General features: G+C 31.3%; 1 protein-coding gene across 1 annotated transcript in view; it reads left to right on the top strand.

Annotated features, from left to right (window-relative positions):
• LOC129231349 (epsin-2-like) overlaps positions 1–6,101 on the top strand; it is a 38,771-nt gene extending 32,670 nt beyond the window's left edge. Inside the window, 2 exon segments of the mRNA XM_054865641.1 lie at positions 1,751–1,948; positions 5,819–6,101. Of these exon segments, the coding sequence (XP_054721616.1) occupies positions 1,751–1,948; positions 5,819–6,048 (428 nt within the window). The 3' untranslated portion in view covers positions 6,049–6,101.
• Positions 6,102–17,360: the final 11,259 nt, after the last annotated feature.

Genomic DNA, 17,360 nt, shown 5'->3' with positions numbered 1-17,360 from the left:
CAATGGTTTTGAGGATACCACCTCTGAAGATGCATTCAGGTGTTTACGTTTATATCAATAATTTTAAAGACCAAGTAAATGTAACCGATCCAACCATATACATTCCAAAAATTGTTCCCATTTACTGAAGAACTGGTGATGGAAATTTTGGGTATTCAAAACAACATTGTGTGGAAATTCATTGTATCAGATAAGAATTTCTAGAAAATAGTTAAGAAAATCATACTGCCTTTCTTAAAAATGCAGCATATAAAATAAGATCTCATATTGGTTCCATATAATTGTGAATCAGAGATTTTGTGTGTGTAAGTATCATAAAACTAAACTGCAAATCACATCTTATAAATGAGCAGTTTGACGATTGCTTAGGTCTGGTAATACTCGCCTAATTATGAAGAGATCGCCAGTAAAATGTATTTCCGAAAACCACATTGACTTTGAAATTTATTTTAGAACATTTTGCTTCATTGATTTTGAATCTGTTATGGGGTTATGTCCGAAGTCCAAAATCGGCCTGTTCATGAATTGGCCAGTCAATTCATGTTTTGGTCGATATTGCTGTAAACTTACCAATCAATGTCCGATCTTTTCTTTATTTCAGTTTTTGACTGGCCAATTCCCGAAGTGACTTGGGTTGATAGACAAAAGTAGGAAGAATAAAATCAAGAGCAGATTGTTTGAGCACACTGTTGAAAATGAAGTACTTAAAAATATGTACTTCCGCATTGTTTTTTTTTTTTAACTTTTTAAAAGTACAATTGATTAAGAAACAAGTTAAAATATAATTGACACCTCAGGGTTAAAAATAAGCTTGTAATCTATAAAAATATGATCTTGTGTTATTCCATTCTAGTATTAAAGCCACAATAAAAATGATTCAGTGAACGAAAATTATGTAACAACATGATTACATGTAGAAGATTAGATTTGCGCCTTTCAAAATGACAAGTTATATCTTGAGTGTATTGTGTCCGAATTTAAAGGCAAACTGAGTTCTCAATCTGTCAACTATGTTTAAGGGTAATCCTTAGTCAATTTTCTGCTCAATAGCCCTAATGATAAAGATCCCAGTCCACATTGTCTCCCGAAATATGCTGCCTACCGGTCAAACTACCTTTATCACTTCGGATTTCGGCCACATATTCCCAGCTACTTCTCAAAATGGCCAGCTGAAGTAAAACATACAATATTAATTGCAAGTATTTCGTACTCTGGCCAAACCTCTTCGCCAAAATGCGAATGACTGACTGATTCCTGAACTGGCTGAACTTTGGACTGTGAATGTAATATATTCATTATTTAGTATTTGTTTATTTAACCCAAGAGTATTAATATCATCTTTTAAGTACTAATTCATTCTTTTAGAGTAACTTTTTATAAAGCATTATCTGCAGTGTGCATGTATTATTAACCAGGTCCAACTATCAATAGTTCCTCGAAAAAATTAATGGTGCCCACCCTCCCTCCGGTATTCTAGAGTATGCTCTTAGGTACAGAAAGGTTGGGGACTCCTGTTGTAGTGTGATCTTTAAATCTTGAACTCTACTGAATCTGTTTACTTATAGAAATGTTTTGTTTCCACTAGCTACAAAAGTTTTTGTCATTTTTTTTCTTATCAGTTATGGTGTTGAATGTTGAACTTATTTCTGAAAATGTATGGAGATAACCTCAAATCCTTATTGATTAAAAAAAAGGTTCTGCTAATTAAGTCAAAGTTTTGAAGAGTTAAAAATGTTTTTTGTTCTTTTAGATACAAGTATTCAACGAGGGACCCCAAATCCATTTGATATGGCTGAGTTAAAGGAATCATTTGCTGCTTGTGCATCTCAAGTGAAAGAAAATGGTCACTCTTTTGCTAATGTGAGAAAAACACCTGAAACTTTCTTGGGTCCAAATTCAAACTTGGTAAATTTAGATGCTTTAGTTAGCACCCAAGGATCTGATCGAGGTAAATGTTGGTGCCTTAGTAATAAGTTTAGTATAGTTAAGCATAGTAAAATGCACCTGAACCAGACCTTTTTCATTTTAACTCTTTAAAATAGATACAGTACAGGAAAGAATAAATTCATATTTTGATTTTGAGAAATCAGACTAAAAGTAAGGTGAACTACACTGATGCAGGGTTTGACAAGTAATTATAAGTGGGATCCAGATGTTTTTGAAAAAATTTTCATCAAGATTCAGAAGGAAAAATCATATTCCTTATAAAAAATTTTATTTTAATTTTCACTGACAAATTAATATTAAATTAACATAATTGTATTTAAAAATCAACGGGAGAAATTGCATTTACTGTCTTGAGATTTTGAAAGTAAAGCTCATGAAAGGAGCACTTTTTTCGTGCAAAGAGATTGTTCAAGTGGTCACCGTAAATTTTGAGTAATGTTTGTTCTTCAAAAGTTTCCCAACTGTATGTGAACCTTACAAAATAGCCATTTAAGGGCCCTTATGAAAATGGTCTATAGAATTCTATAAAACAAACCTTTAGAAATACCTATATAGAGTCTTAAAGAATTATGGCCCAATTTTCTATAGGCCGTTTTCTATAGAATTCTATAGTGAAAAATTCTATAGGTTTCTATAAAAATTAGTTCTATAGAATTCTATATACTTCTTACAAAATTCTATAGAGTTATTTTTATAGAATCCTACAGAAATGTCCTATAGAAAATTGGACCATAATTTTATAAAACTCTATACTGGTATTTCTTATAGAGCCTCTATAGATCTTCCTATACAGCCTCTAGATCCTATTAAGAGCCTCATAAAACACAATGACAATGCTTTACACAATTAATATACGTTTGATAAAGCCAAATTATGCCTAAAAATATTAGGTGCTGCAATTGACTACAACGATTACACATTATTGTTAGATAAAGACACTTCATAAAAGTGGACAGTGGTACCATTTGGGAGTGCTAATTAAATATTAAAACCCCTATCAGTATAAAAAAACAATGTTAACACTTCCTAACTTTTGGTTATTGTTACTTACATATAAATTAATATTGCAAAAATTGCTTGTAAATTAATGTCATTACTCAGTCATGAGCTTTATTTATTTAGTAAAATCAAATGCTATTTCTGATGCATAATGAAGTTCATTCTGGATTTAAAATTCAATTTTTGTTTTATAACTACAATTCATAATTTTTTTCATTCCCAATTGGTTTAATATAACAATAAAAATATAAATATATAAGAATAACACAAAAATAATACATACTTCCTAACGAACTCGGCAAGGTTCGGCCATTTCTGTGCAACGCTTTGACGATCGCACGTGCAAAATGGACGATTCCGTACAGGGCAGAAAAGGGAAAACAGACTGGCGCGTGCGCAAAGAGATTGAGAGGAATATTGCTGGCAAGCTCTCGTGACAAAATACGGAGATTGCATCTTGGAATTTTGATTATTTTATTTACTAAACAATGACAAGAAGTTATACGATTTCTCACACACTTAGAAATAATTTCAATGTTTAGAAGTTTTATTATTACTATAAAATAACTTAAACATTGTAAATAATAAATAATTTTCATCTTTTATGAGTATATTTTTTTATTTAATTAAGTTTGATTTTCTCTTCGAACTATGACAAAATGCAACAGTATTATTATTAAAGATTATACTACAATACGCGATTATAATAAAAAATATGACCTTAACAAATAATTAATTGTTAAAATAATTATTCTTCAAATTAAATTGATTAATTAGGAATTAAACTATTTCATTTTAGGGATTAAACTTCCTAATTACTTAGGGCTTTTTAGCCTTTCCAAACTAGAAGTATTATATGAACACTAATGAAAGCTATAATTGTAAACAAAATGAATGAATTCTCAACTTTTGACAAAATTCTACATTAACGGAAGTTTTCTGATCAAATTCTATAGAATTTTATAGAATTTATTATCTATAGAAACCTTATGCTCAAATTCTATAGCAGTTTCTATAGATCTGTATAGAAAAAAATTCTCTATAGAAACTTCATTCTCAAGTTCTATATGGATATCTATAGAATTATATAGAAATAATTTCAGTAGGAACTTTATAGACTTCTATATAATTTTCTATAGAATTCTATTAAGCTCTATCAACCATTTTCGTAAGGGGAGGCTTTTGTCAGTCAATTAAAAATTTATAAAATAAATGATTGAAATTATGCATGTGGCTCCCAAAAGTATTGTTATCTGAAGAAGAATATTTTAAAGTAATCTGTTTGTGTAAGTTTCACTTTCGAAATAGTTTTGGAGGTCCAATTTTGACCGATTCTGGTCGTGATCTAGAATTGCCAACTATTGCTCTATATAAAAAAAAAGCCAATGCACCTGGACAGAGTTGTCTGAATGAAATGAAATTTTACATACTTAAGGGCAACATTAAAGTTAGAAAGTGATTACAAAATGAAGGCAAAATGGTCATTTATTAATGAAAAAATCCTGAAGATTTTACCTGATTAGTCTGGTGAAATGTCTTGCATGATCTTGTACTATTGTTACTGTAAATGCATAATTCACTAGATCTAACTTCTAGGCTGTCCAATTGGTGTCTCAAATGATCCTAGATATGCTTGATATGTGAGAAATTAGGTTCAAGAAGGTCAGAGAAGGTGATAATGTGGATAATGTGGTAGAAGTCTTCTGACACCCTTCCTATGTGTGACTGAACATTGTCCTGTTTTAAAAAAGGCTCCTTGGAACCCTTCCATGAGTGCCAATGACTGAAGCATGGCACAAATATGCTGCTTGGCTGTCATGGTGTTTTGAATTGATATTAGTCGTGACTTTTTATAACATGCTATGATATCTGATTGTGTCACTATGACAGGTGTGGCATGCCCTCTAAAAACAAAGGTAGGATTAGTGTCTTGACTCCCTCGCCTCTATTTGAAGTAGTGTCTCATGGATCTGGATCATTGTTAGCTGTGAATCCAGGTTCAATTTGAACAATGATGACACTCATATATGCTTGTGGAGAACTGTTGTAAATGCCCTAATAGTGCTTTTTCATTTCAGCTGCACTCCACACCCACAGTTGGTGTGATGTCATGTGTCATGTGATGCTTTTGTATAGGAAACATGGTCACCCAAAACAATAATCTTCAATTATGGCTAAAGGGTATATTTGTGACATGTTTTGGACAAATAGTACTAAAACCTCCATTCATTTTAGTTTTTTTTTTTTTGTCCTCAAGTACGTAATATTTCATTTTAATCTGACAGCTCCTTTGTGCGTAATTTTTTTTTTTGTTATAAAAGGTATAAGCATGAGATGGTTAGTTACTTAATCCTGCTTTAGTTGAATATTTAAAAAAATCCAAGATTATATTTGGCACCTATCACATTGCTAACAGTAGCATACTAATTAGCCTGTATATATCATGCATATTTATATCAATCAGTGTTTGAATGCAAAATAGTGTAATTAAAAATATGTATATGGTTTACTGTTTTAAGTTTTCATCAATAATATTATTGTAAATTCATTGTACAATGTCTAACTGAAATATATATGAATACCAAATTCTCAAATAACCACCAATAATTAATTTCAAATTGTGTTATGTTAAACGATTTCTTGCATTAGCAACAGTCAAATGTTTCTTCTTTATGAGACTGTTTTATTGAAAAAATGAGTAACTATTTTAGGTTGAATAGATTTTGTTAGTTGACTATTGTTTGCAATTGGTAAACATGTTTTTTTACATTAAAGTCCTTTGCTTTAATGAATTAGGAATTGCATTATAATTCTTTAAAAATGTATGTCTTGTAAATAATTATGAAAAGTAATCAATAATCTACCATTTCAGAGATTGGGTCTGGAAATCCATTTGGAAATCCACCACCTGTAAACAATCCGTTTCAAGCAATTAGACCGCCACCTCCAACTATAAACCAACTTAGAGCTCAAATGCAGTTTGTCCCACCAATGCAACCTGGTATTGTGGTTCCGCCTACAGTCATGCCTACTCCTGTAGTATCTATTCCTAATGTCACTGCATTTTCCTCTAGCCCTCAAGCTAACAATCCATTTCTGTAAAAGAGTGATGTTTTAATTTATAAATGCTTCCATTAAACAATTGTGTGCCTCAACATGGCTATGTCTTTGCCTCTGCAACAAGTGTCATTGCATGTTGCTATGGTGTAAATTTTAAAAAACATTAACAGTAATATGTACTGATATTGTCTTCATTTAAGTTACCTTTATTAATAGGTTGTAATTGTTTATAACCTGTTTTTAGGGAAAGCAATTATATGTTTATGTTGTAGGGAAAAAAATGTGATACTACGAACTAAGTTTGAATTTAGTTTTTATTTATAATTATCGTACTTGATCTTCAAAGTGAGTGTCATCAAAATGTAAATTTTTGGACTATCATGATTGTATACCTAAGATGAACATTTGCATAATGGTCTTTATGAATTCATTTAAATGTTATTTTAAGGTCATTTGAATATTGCTCTTTTTAATATGAATTTTCAAATTTATTTATCATGCTTATTTACATATTTGTTTGTGTATAAATAAGGTAAAACCTTGTAGATTCATTCATATGTTCCCAGCAGAACTCAACTTGCACAGAATGAATTTCTTATGTTAGGCGGTCCATTTATTGATATTTTCTTTAAACGATGAATTATGAAATAATGTCTAATTAGATAAATATTATATCATCTCCTTCCTGTGCAATGCAACAGTTTGGTAATCATAATAACCCTTTGTGTCCATAATCCCTTGTAGTTGTATTCTGTAAATTCATGATAGGAGAGGGATGTAAATTCTTTGTCAAGTAATATGGTTAATCATAAAATGTTTTGCATATGAGATTTATGTAGATTACATGAGATTTATTTTTAGAATATTGTAAATATTCATCTGTATGAGTCTCGTATGAAACTGTGTAATATAATCCTTTTTCCTTTTCACAGCTATCATATCACTAGAAAACATCAAGTATTTTTTGTGCAAATAAATTAATATATAAATAGCATAAAGCTATTATGGTATGTGGATGTATTATCCATCTCAGTGCTAATTACGTGATACAGTAACTGAATGTGATTTTATTCATTTTCTTAGACTTTATTTTAAAGCTAGCAAAAAGTGGAAATGTAATATTGATTGAAAGTATCATATTGTCTGTGTTCTAACTGGAATTTATATATACTCAAACATCAGGCATAACTGTATAGATATCTATATTTACACCTCATATAAAATTGCCTCATTATGTATGTGATTGTACATAAAACATGTTATTGATTTTAATAATTCTTTGACTCATTTTAAACATGAATTTTTTATTTTTTATTATTTTTTTCAAGTGCTATTCATTTTAAGTCCTTGACACAAAACAAAGATTTACTAAATGAATGAGTGGCATATATAGGATTTCAATCAATTGTTTAAAGTTACCATATTACAGAAACAAAAAAGAAAATATAGCTGCAATATGTTATTACATATGTTAGCACATTTTTACAGTGCCTTTAAGTTTATTTAAACCCTTTTTCTTGCAATATTGTGCCGCTTTTTAATTTTTTTGGGCTTTCATATTTTTAGTACTCTTCAAATATAATAATCATTTTTTAGCTCTCCATATAATGTGTATTTTTAATTTTTATTCATTAAATTTTATTATTTTAAGTTCTACTTTAGATTGAAATATTCAGCTGTATAATAATGAAAGACTAATTTTATGTGACTTGTTACATTTTCATTGTCTTATATAGTTTTTTTACTGTCATATTTTTAACAGCTCGTGTCAAATGTGTACAGTTTGAATTCATATTTAACTTTTTCCTATGTGGAATTATCAGTGTGCATAGTAAACACGTTAAAGCTTATCCTTTTTAAATCTTTATTATGCTTTGTTTTTCATTAGTTTGCATTTAAGCTTGTGTGCTCATTTGGTTTTTAGTGGATAGTTTGATCTTTTCATTTCTTTATTTCCAAATTTTAATACTATGTTCTGTCTTCCTTTCTGCATTTAAAATCCTATTTACATTTCTTGAACTAGTCTTTTTATTGTTGGATCATCTTATATTTTATTTTGGATTCTTTTTGTAAATATAGTTATCAATGTTGATTTAATTTGGCTTTCAAAATTTTCTTTTCTTCTCAGTATTGAAACCAGTATTGATGCGGCGCATTGAAAAGCCTTGCTTGGTATTTTGTTAATTTTTTGGCACTTCTTTGGCATAAGATTGTGATATTATGTAACAAAAGTTTTGTATACAACTTCAAAAGATATTGGGGTCATGTTCCTTGTGATTCTGCCATTCTGGCTTGTGCTATATTATGAAAGTATTTAGCTATGAATAAAAGCTATGATCTGATTGTTATTTGCTTTTTAAGTGTTTCCATTTTAGAGCTTCTATCTTGAAATTTAGTAAGATACAGCGATGGACAAAAAAGAAAGAAAAGAAGAAAATACCTGCATTTGAGTAATTTGTTATATCAAATTGGTTCTTATAATGTAACAATATCAAGATTTTGTACACAATGTTTAATGAAATACCTAGTTACTTTTACTAGGTGTACAAATAATCAGCTCATAATTCTTGCTGAATGATGCTCTAAGCAATTGCAAGTTTAATCTCAAAAGCTTTATCAGTTTGTTGCTCTAACTGATAACTTGCAATTAATAAGCCAGAGTTCGATTTAGTATGATGGTATATATCTCTTGCTAACATTTCTAGTTTCTAACTAAATAAAACCATTTGTGGCACTTATTTTGTTTTTCGAGAAAAAACCACATGTCAGGCACCATATTCTTTTAGAAATTTAGGATGACAGTCTAATAAATTTAAACATGTTTGTGTTAGTTAACATAATTCTAAAGTGGTGATTTCCACATGAATTACAAAAATCGCTTGTGCGAACAAAAATTGCTAGCTACCATCAACATGTCACTGGCTGAAAACTCTAGCCCAACCCAATGTTCATCAGGCTTAGCCCAATATAAATAACACTTGTTTCCATTACCAAGTCACCTTAAAACAGGAGCATTTTTTGCATGAAGTCACAGCAACTCAAAAGACCATTGAACAAACTGTATTGCTAGTGATGGTACATATTTTGAATAGGACGTATGTTACCTTTCTCCTCAGGTACAATGTCTTTCCTAAAGAAAAATTAAGAGTTCTTAACCAGCACACTTACTAACTCTGATAGTTTAAAATGTAATATTTGATCCCACTTTGGGACAGAAAAGTTGACAAAGAAAATCAAGAATTAATAATAAAGTGTTTGCTGCTGTAGCAAACTTATCTGCCCTTTCTTAATAGTTTTTGTCACCTGACAAGTTGCTGAGTCTTGTTGAAAATTACATTTTTTCACAACTTAAAAAGTATCCCAAATGATAGACTAAGCATCCCTCCAAATGTTGATGTAAAGTGATACTCAGTTCCAGTAATAAATTTTAGTTGTTGATTTGGTATTTTTCTTCAGGAGCCGACTGAATTTAAGCTGTGATGTGCAGTCTTTATTTTTGCATCTTCTAGAATACGGCTTACTCTGTTGTATTCATCAAAGCTTAATTTAGATTGTTTTGTAAGACTAAGTTTCATTTCCCCTTTGTCCGTGAAAAGCATTTTTTCACTTCATTTTGTTGCTTCTTTGTTTATTGTATAACTAAAGACTTTCTCTGGAGATGATCAGCATGCAGACCACATTGTGTTAGCCATTGGGTAGGAGTTATTCTCTTGAAAATTGTACAAATATGTCCAATGCTTTTAAATTTTGTCAATTTTAATAAATCCCACCAATTAGTCAGCTTTTTTTAAAAGAAATATATCTTCTACAGTCGTCCCTGGCCACTTTGCACTTCAACTTTCGGGGCTTCGCTCTTTCGCATTATATTACCGAAGCACTTTCATGAACCCTTTTCTAAATAGTTTGTTAGCTTTTTCCTTCAAAAGAGTAGAAAAACATTCATTTTGAATAAGGGAAGTTCATCTAAGGGGCAATGGAAGACTCAATTGAGGAAGAGGGTGGATTTATAAAAATACTGAGGAGAGTCAATAACTGATATTGATTTTCAGCCACTAAACACTCACTGCAGAGAGTATATAATTGTATTATTCAGTGACAGATTTACCATGTTGCCTATGTTGTAATTGCGAGGCACCCCACAACATAGAGGTCTTGAAGGGGATCTAAAGAGGCACATGAAAAATGTATAAGCAGTTCCATTCTTCTCTAAGAAGCCCACGAAAATTGAATTGCGACTGACCTCCAAAACTGTAAATTCACTACTGGTATTATTGCAAGAAGATAAATACATTCGTAAATGGTGTTCAACTATTTTTTTTTTCCAAGTAGTAAGCATTGTCTTCAACTGGGCAGGAACTCAGAGACGGGCTGAGGAAAGTTTGTCGCACATTTGCACTTAATTTCATTATTGAACACAGTTGTACTATTTAATAGGTTAGTGATAGTGCGCTAAAACTGCGATTTCAAGCATACAAAAATATTTTATAAAAACGTCTAATACATCTGTTTCCTCATATTTTGAGTAAAATGAGCGTATTGGTGACTGAAGGATGTAATTTCATGTCTAGAGTGCTCTAAGTATGTAAAAAAATACATTTAAACAGTTGTAAACAAGCTTTCTACACTCTACTAGGAAAATATTCAATCTGTTAATAAAGAGTCCTACTTCTCGGAAATTCGCTTATCGCAGTTGAGCCTGGAATGGATTACCTGCGATAAACAAGATTTGACTGTACATTTAACTTTGTGTAATCAAGAATCAATGATTTGTACAAAAGCAATTTATAAAATGTAAAAAAATATTTGTTTTCGTACCAGGAAAATATTTCTTCCAAATCGTTAGGAGTTTAAATGTAATTTAAGATCGTGCTGAAATGCAGCAACAGTATAAAATACCAGGCAAAATATATCTTTCACTTAAAAATAATTTTAAGTGTTCAACTTAAGAGAAAAGTATTTTACCCTTAAAGAATTGAATTTGGCAATATTTTAAAGACATCTCTCAAGCACTGTAACTTCTGTGTGGGGGGAGGGGCTTGAATTCTACCTTCAGCAAATAAGGTGGGTCTTTTTTTTTCTAAAGGTCAACTTGAATTATTGAATACCCTTCATGTTACTTTTTTATTTTTTAATGATGAGAAGAAAAAAAAATCTTGAAATTGTAGACAGAAAAAGTTTTAGAATCATTGTTTCATTTTATGTTTGTTTTTGTGATTATAACTTTTCTCTATGATTGGAATGATTTTTTAAAAGCTTTGGTTGACTAATCGTCTATTAGTCTGCTTTGTCCCCACCCCTGTATCAGAGTAGTCAATATTATTAAACCCTTCATAAACTACTTATACAGAAGGTGAATGTATAATCAATGAAAACGTATGATAAATTTGTAGTATTTATTAAAATTGATTTAAAAATTCAGAGTGTTAAAATGGTATGTGCTATTTTGACGAGAATGACCCGCAGTTTGCACAGTTGAATTAACACTAAATGCGTTCATTTATTCATATTAAAAATCAGGAACATATACAGAATGATTACAGGCGCACATTTATTTCAAATATCTATTTTAATATATTGAATTCCTCTATTGACGGTGTATGGTCTATCTTTTGGAGTCACAATTTTACCGATTGCTCTGAAAACTAGACTGATGAAAGCTAATTTTCTTTTTCTTTTTTTTTTTTTTTTTTTTTGACTGTTCTGTGTGTTAAAAGCTCTTTTTTAGCTAAAGTAACTGCCACTTTTTCTGTGATGTCAATTAACCAACCTGGATTTAATTGCATGAAAAACACGAGAAACGATTCTCCCCTTTGTGGTGCTAATTTATCTCAACTCAATGACATAATAAATACTATTGTGCAATTATCTCACGTTTTGCTTTGCAGCAATTAAATGAGTTGCAGTTTTTAAAAAAAATAGAAATTAAGGAAAATGAATTATTTTTGCAGGTGATGGCAATTTCCTTGTCCACCACTGTAACTACAATTTTAAATAAACAAGAAGTAAATTTAAAAAAAAATCAACAAATTTGGTTTGAAATTTCACATGCTAAGAGAAAAGCATGAAATATGTTTATATTTATGTTTTATTTAAATTATTGTTTAATACTCAACATTTAAATATTGTTTGTTTTTGTGCACTATAATGCAGTAGAACATGTCTATAAATATAAAATGTTTTTTTTTTTTAAATTATGGAATAATTTTGAGAAATAAATGCTATTTTTTAAATATTGAAATTGTATGTTTATCTTTGTCATTTAATGTCCAAAGTAAAGTTTTTATACAATAAACTTGCTCAAGATGGAAATCCTATTCAACCAAAACCTTCTTTCCTGGAGAAAACTTTAAAAATGTCATGTTTTTAAATTTAAACTAACCTCCATGAAATTAAAACTGCTGAATGTGGAAATCCACTCCTTATTTATCTATTTTTTGGACAAAAAATTTACCAAGATAAAATGTATCTGCTTTTCCCTAAAAAAAACTACTTTTAAATCTGTTTACTGTTTACTATGATTGGATCTTAAGAAAGATAAGATCCTCTTTTTACTTGAATCGTATCATTGAATAACATGCCAATCAATATGATATCATTAGCCAGTCTCTGGCAAGTCCATTTTTGCTTCCTTGAAACACTTCATAACGATCTCTCCCTCCCCAGATACAGACCTACTAATCTGTGTAAATTCTCTTTTCAATCCTTTACAAGAGGTACTGATGTACAATTGTGTCCATCTGTTCATAGGCATTTAGCAGTTCCCTATAACATTGGAATGGAGAGAAGTAGCTGCAGTTTATAAGAAGCATGTGCTGAGTTTAGTTTGAAAAAATTAAAAGCTATTGATGCAAAAGAAAAGGGACAATTTATGTGTACTACACATAGATGAAATTAAAGAAGACTGGTCAAAGCTAAATGGAACAAGAGAAAAATATGTTAGATTGGAGATGAATATCTATGATATAAAAATGTTTTGCTAATACAGTGAGCGTCCGATAACTGAAGCCTTTAAGGTTAAAAACTGCTGGATATTTGAATCAAACATGGCGAGTTAGGCTTATGAGTGCAGGGGCAAAATTTTTTAAGGAAGTTTAAGACTATTTTAGGCTTCCTTTTGTGACTAGGGGGGGGGGGGGGTGGAGCTTCTGATGTTCTTTCGTGTAAATGTTTTGGAATTGTAGTTTTAAAAACGCCAATTTAGTAGAGTTTTGTCAACGTTTGGGATAATGGAGAGAGGAGTTTCCTTGATTGTCTCTGTAGTGTTTTTTTTTTTTTAAATAAAGTCTAAATAATAATAATAATAGTAAAAACGAAGAAATTTGGACTGTCTTTGGTAATGTAAGGGTAAGGATGGCTCTTCCTGGAAAGAATCATAAACTGATGTCTTAATGAGGCAAATTAAAGCCATCTCTAGCAAACTTAGAGCAAGGGGTTTGGAGATCTCTCCCAGAAATATTCCAAAGTTGGAAACATTTTTTAAACGTCTTTTAAAACTTTACTTCACGTCTTTTAAAATGTTCCGAGGTTCTCACAGGATTTTTTTTTTTTTTTTTTTGAACTGATGAAAGCCTAAGAACCGAATCTTGAACTTCCTTTGGGGACTTCAGAAAAAGATCACCAGATTTTTTTTTGGTTTCTTGTAGTTTTTACCTTTATATTTACTGCATGTAAATTTATTTTACAAAAAATTTTACAGTTATTTTATTTTAAAAGTTAATTCTTATCGATGCCAAGAACTATTCCAGCATATTCTGTAGTGCCTCCTTTAAGTACTGAATTTCTGAAAAATAAGTTGACTCTACAATTTTATAAAAATACAAAGGTGTTATTTTATGTAAAATATAGTAGATTATTTTTGGTGTATTTTGAAAGGCATTTTTGGATAGCAAATTAATGTATGTATTTTGTGTACTGTTTATGTTTGGAATGTTCTGTCGAGACGTTTTTACTTTTCATACATCAAAATTTGAATAACTAAGCTTTTTTTTTTTTTTTTTTGGCTGAAATAGTTATATTTTGGGGAATGTTTTCTGCTTTAAATATCGCATATTGATTCGCTGTGCTCTTTTTTAGTAGAGTATGAGAATTGTTTTTGTTCGACGAAATGCATGTTGGAAAATAGCTTTTATTTCTATTGGTACATATTTCTTTGTGAGTTGTAATAGTAATTTGTTAATTTAAGCATTTTAAGTACCTACTAGTAATTTTTCTTTGCGTACAAAAACTTCCTAGTTTCTGGTATTTTTGAAGTAAATATTCACGATGTTTTTTTGCTGTGGTTTTATGTTGTTTTTATATATATTGTCTTCTGAAGTGCTTAGATCATTTTTTTTATCTGAATTTTTCCTGTTGATGCTAAAAAAGCATCGCTAAGAAAGATTCTAGTTAGATGCTCTTGAAACTCCTGTGTTCGACCCTTTCTCACTCGAGATGTACGTTAGGAAGGCATCTCCGTCATGTATCACATACTCTACCCTACGTACTGTTTTTATATTTGCACCACTAAAAAGCAAAAAATAAATTATTTTTGAATAAAAAACGAACCGACTTCAAAAAATTAAGGCGAACTTAAAAGTGAAAAATAATTGGTCACTTACATACGATTTCCTACCCAAACCTATAACTAAAATTTATTTTACAATTCCAGTACAAAAATCAACTAAACTAAACACCCAATTATAAAATAAGCCCTGATTATAATTACTATACGATGAATTATTTTAATACCTAACTAATTATATACGATCTCTTAATTTATAATCAGTGGTGTATATATGTTTTTATTTTGGAGGGGGCCCAAAACCAAGATCAGTTCCCCTCTCCCCCCCCCCTTTTTTACAATTTTTCATTTTTCTTGGGGGGGGGGGGGAAGCAACAGTGCCTTCATCTTCTCTTTTTTTTTTTTTTTTGAGGTGGGGCAAGGACTTTATACTGTCAGCCAGTGCCGCAACCAAAAAAAAAAAAAGGAGGGCACTCTTAAACTCTCGCTTCTAACGAGGGAGGAAAGGGGGGTTCCGGGGGGTTTTCCCCTGGAATTTTTTTGAAATTGTAGTCCTAGGAACACAGTTTTAGACGGTCTCTGGTAATGCTACGAGGAGAAAAAATTCGAGAGGCTTTCTGCGAAAATGTTTAGAATTTGAAATCTTAAAAACGCCATTATAGGCTATTTGTTGACGTTAGGGTAAAGAAAGGAACGGGACTTCTTTAAATTGCCCTCCCGATTGATTTTAAAAATAAAAGAGCTAAATTCTTCACCCCTCTGCTCATTTTTTTTCGAAATTGAAGTTCTATAAACGCAGTTTCAGACTAACTTCGATAATGTTATGCAGGTCGGCAGTGGCGGATTGGTTGAAAAAATCGGCCCTGGCATTAGGAGGTGTAGCGGCCCCATAGCTCTTATAGATATTAAATTTTATCTTACGATTGGGATATCACTTAAATATGAGGAAATTATTTTTAACAAGTAAATATGTTTTATTTAAACAAAATTTAACAGATATGAACACTTCTGCACTTTAATAGTGAATAAATTGATACAGTATTAGCTAAACCTTATTTTGGGGGAAATTTGTAATTGTCCATTTAAGTAAACTTGATTGAGTATTTTCTTAATGAAAACACTGATAGGCTAGTATGTCCTTTTCTGCAGTCATAAAAAGTAACTTAATTGCCCTGTTATGAAACTGATCTAGCGATGTTCATGGGTGAAAGACTTAGGGCCGTCTTAGAACGTGATGGGTCCCTCGACAAAAACATACATTACTGGGCCCTATCATAAACATTCCCTTTTTTAAACTGACATATCCTGACGACCCCCAGACTCGATGCGAGATCAAAAACCTGGTGGGAGGGGTCGGGTACGAGTTTGGCAGCCTCTTAATATTTTTTTAAACGCATGTATCAATACAAAGAGAGAGAGAGAGAGAGAGAGGACTTAGCTTTCTGGCTTCTGGGAGTCATCAAAGTATTAGCAAAATAAACTTAATGGAAAGATTAACATTGAGTCTAAAATAGGGGGGTCCGGTGGCCTCTCCCCCGGGAAATTTTCGAAATTGTAGTCTTAAAAACTTAATTTTAAATAATGTTAGGGGAGCGTAGGTTCAGGGTTTTTCCTGCTGCTGTTTTTCAGAAGTGGAAATCGAAAACCAGAATTTTAAATTATCTTCAAATATATGGTTAAAGAGCGGTTCCGGGGGCTCTCTCTGAAATTTTTAAAAATATATTAGCTCTGAAAATTCAGGTTTAGTGAATGGTTGGTGATTTTCAGTCGAGATAGATTCCAAGGCCATCCACCAGAAAATTTTCAAATTGCAGTCTTAAAAGAATTTTTTGGTAAAGAGTAGGACACCGGCAGTTACTCGAAAATTAAGTTCCAAAAACGAAATTTTTGCTGACTTTCAGTGGTGTTAGGAAAAGAAGTTTTCAGGAGAATCACCCCGGAATTGAAGCACTAAAAACGAGATTTAAAACGTTCTTCATTGATGATGCCGAGAAAGAGGAGGGCACGGGGCACTTTAACAGAAAATTTTTGATACTGTTAATTTAAAAACACAGTTTTAGACCATCTTTGGGAATGTTAAAAAAATAGGAGAGGTTCGAGTACTTTTCTCCAGCAAATTTTCGAAACTGGATACTCCTCAATGGTATTTTAAGACTGCATATTTTTAAATAATTTCACGGAAAAAAATATTTTGTCACTTTTATTCCAATTGTTATAAACAGGGTCACCGAGAGCAAAAGCGGATCCGGGAAAAAAATGACAAAGGTCGATTTTTTCACAAGCTTTCTTCTACACCTTTGACCATTAGGATATTTTACTCTCTGCACGAGTTCAATTCCGAGCCGAGCCCCTATTCTCCAACTAAGCTGACATGACCTCACGTCGGCCCTTTTTGTAAGTTGCATTTTATAGAAATTGTGAATTGTCATTTATAAATAAAAGTGTCAAAGAGACCAAAAGTATTTTAACTTTTTACGACCGCTAACGTTTTCCTTTTTTTTTAAATTTATTCATTTATTTTTTATTATACCACTAAAAATATATTGGCAGCCCCAGAGCCCGACTAACTAAAAGTGAGGCCCTAGGCCCACATTAATTTGGAGGCCCCCTGAAGACTATGCGGTGTTTGATTTACATTTTTAAAGCACGAATGCACTTTTGGAGGCCTCTTTGTCTAATCACACAACTATGTATAAATCACTTATGAATATATATTATGTTTCATTTATATTATGTTATATATATATATTATGTTTCATTTATGAATCCCCTTTGGGCTCCCTCATAATAGTGACCAAGTAAATTCGTTACTGGCAGAATGGTTAAATATTCCCCTTTAAAGAAGTTTTTTTTC

This window comes from Uloborus diversus, chromosome 10, assembly GCF_026930045.1.
Source record: "Uloborus diversus isolate 005 chromosome 10, Udiv.v.3.1, whole genome shotgun sequence".
In the NCBI taxonomy this organism is placed as follows: Eukaryota; Metazoa; Arthropoda; class Arachnida; order Araneae; family Uloboridae; genus Uloborus; species Uloborus diversus.
The sequence above is the reverse complement of the archived record's forward strand: the minus strand, read 5'-3'. Positions and strand labels throughout refer to the sequence as shown.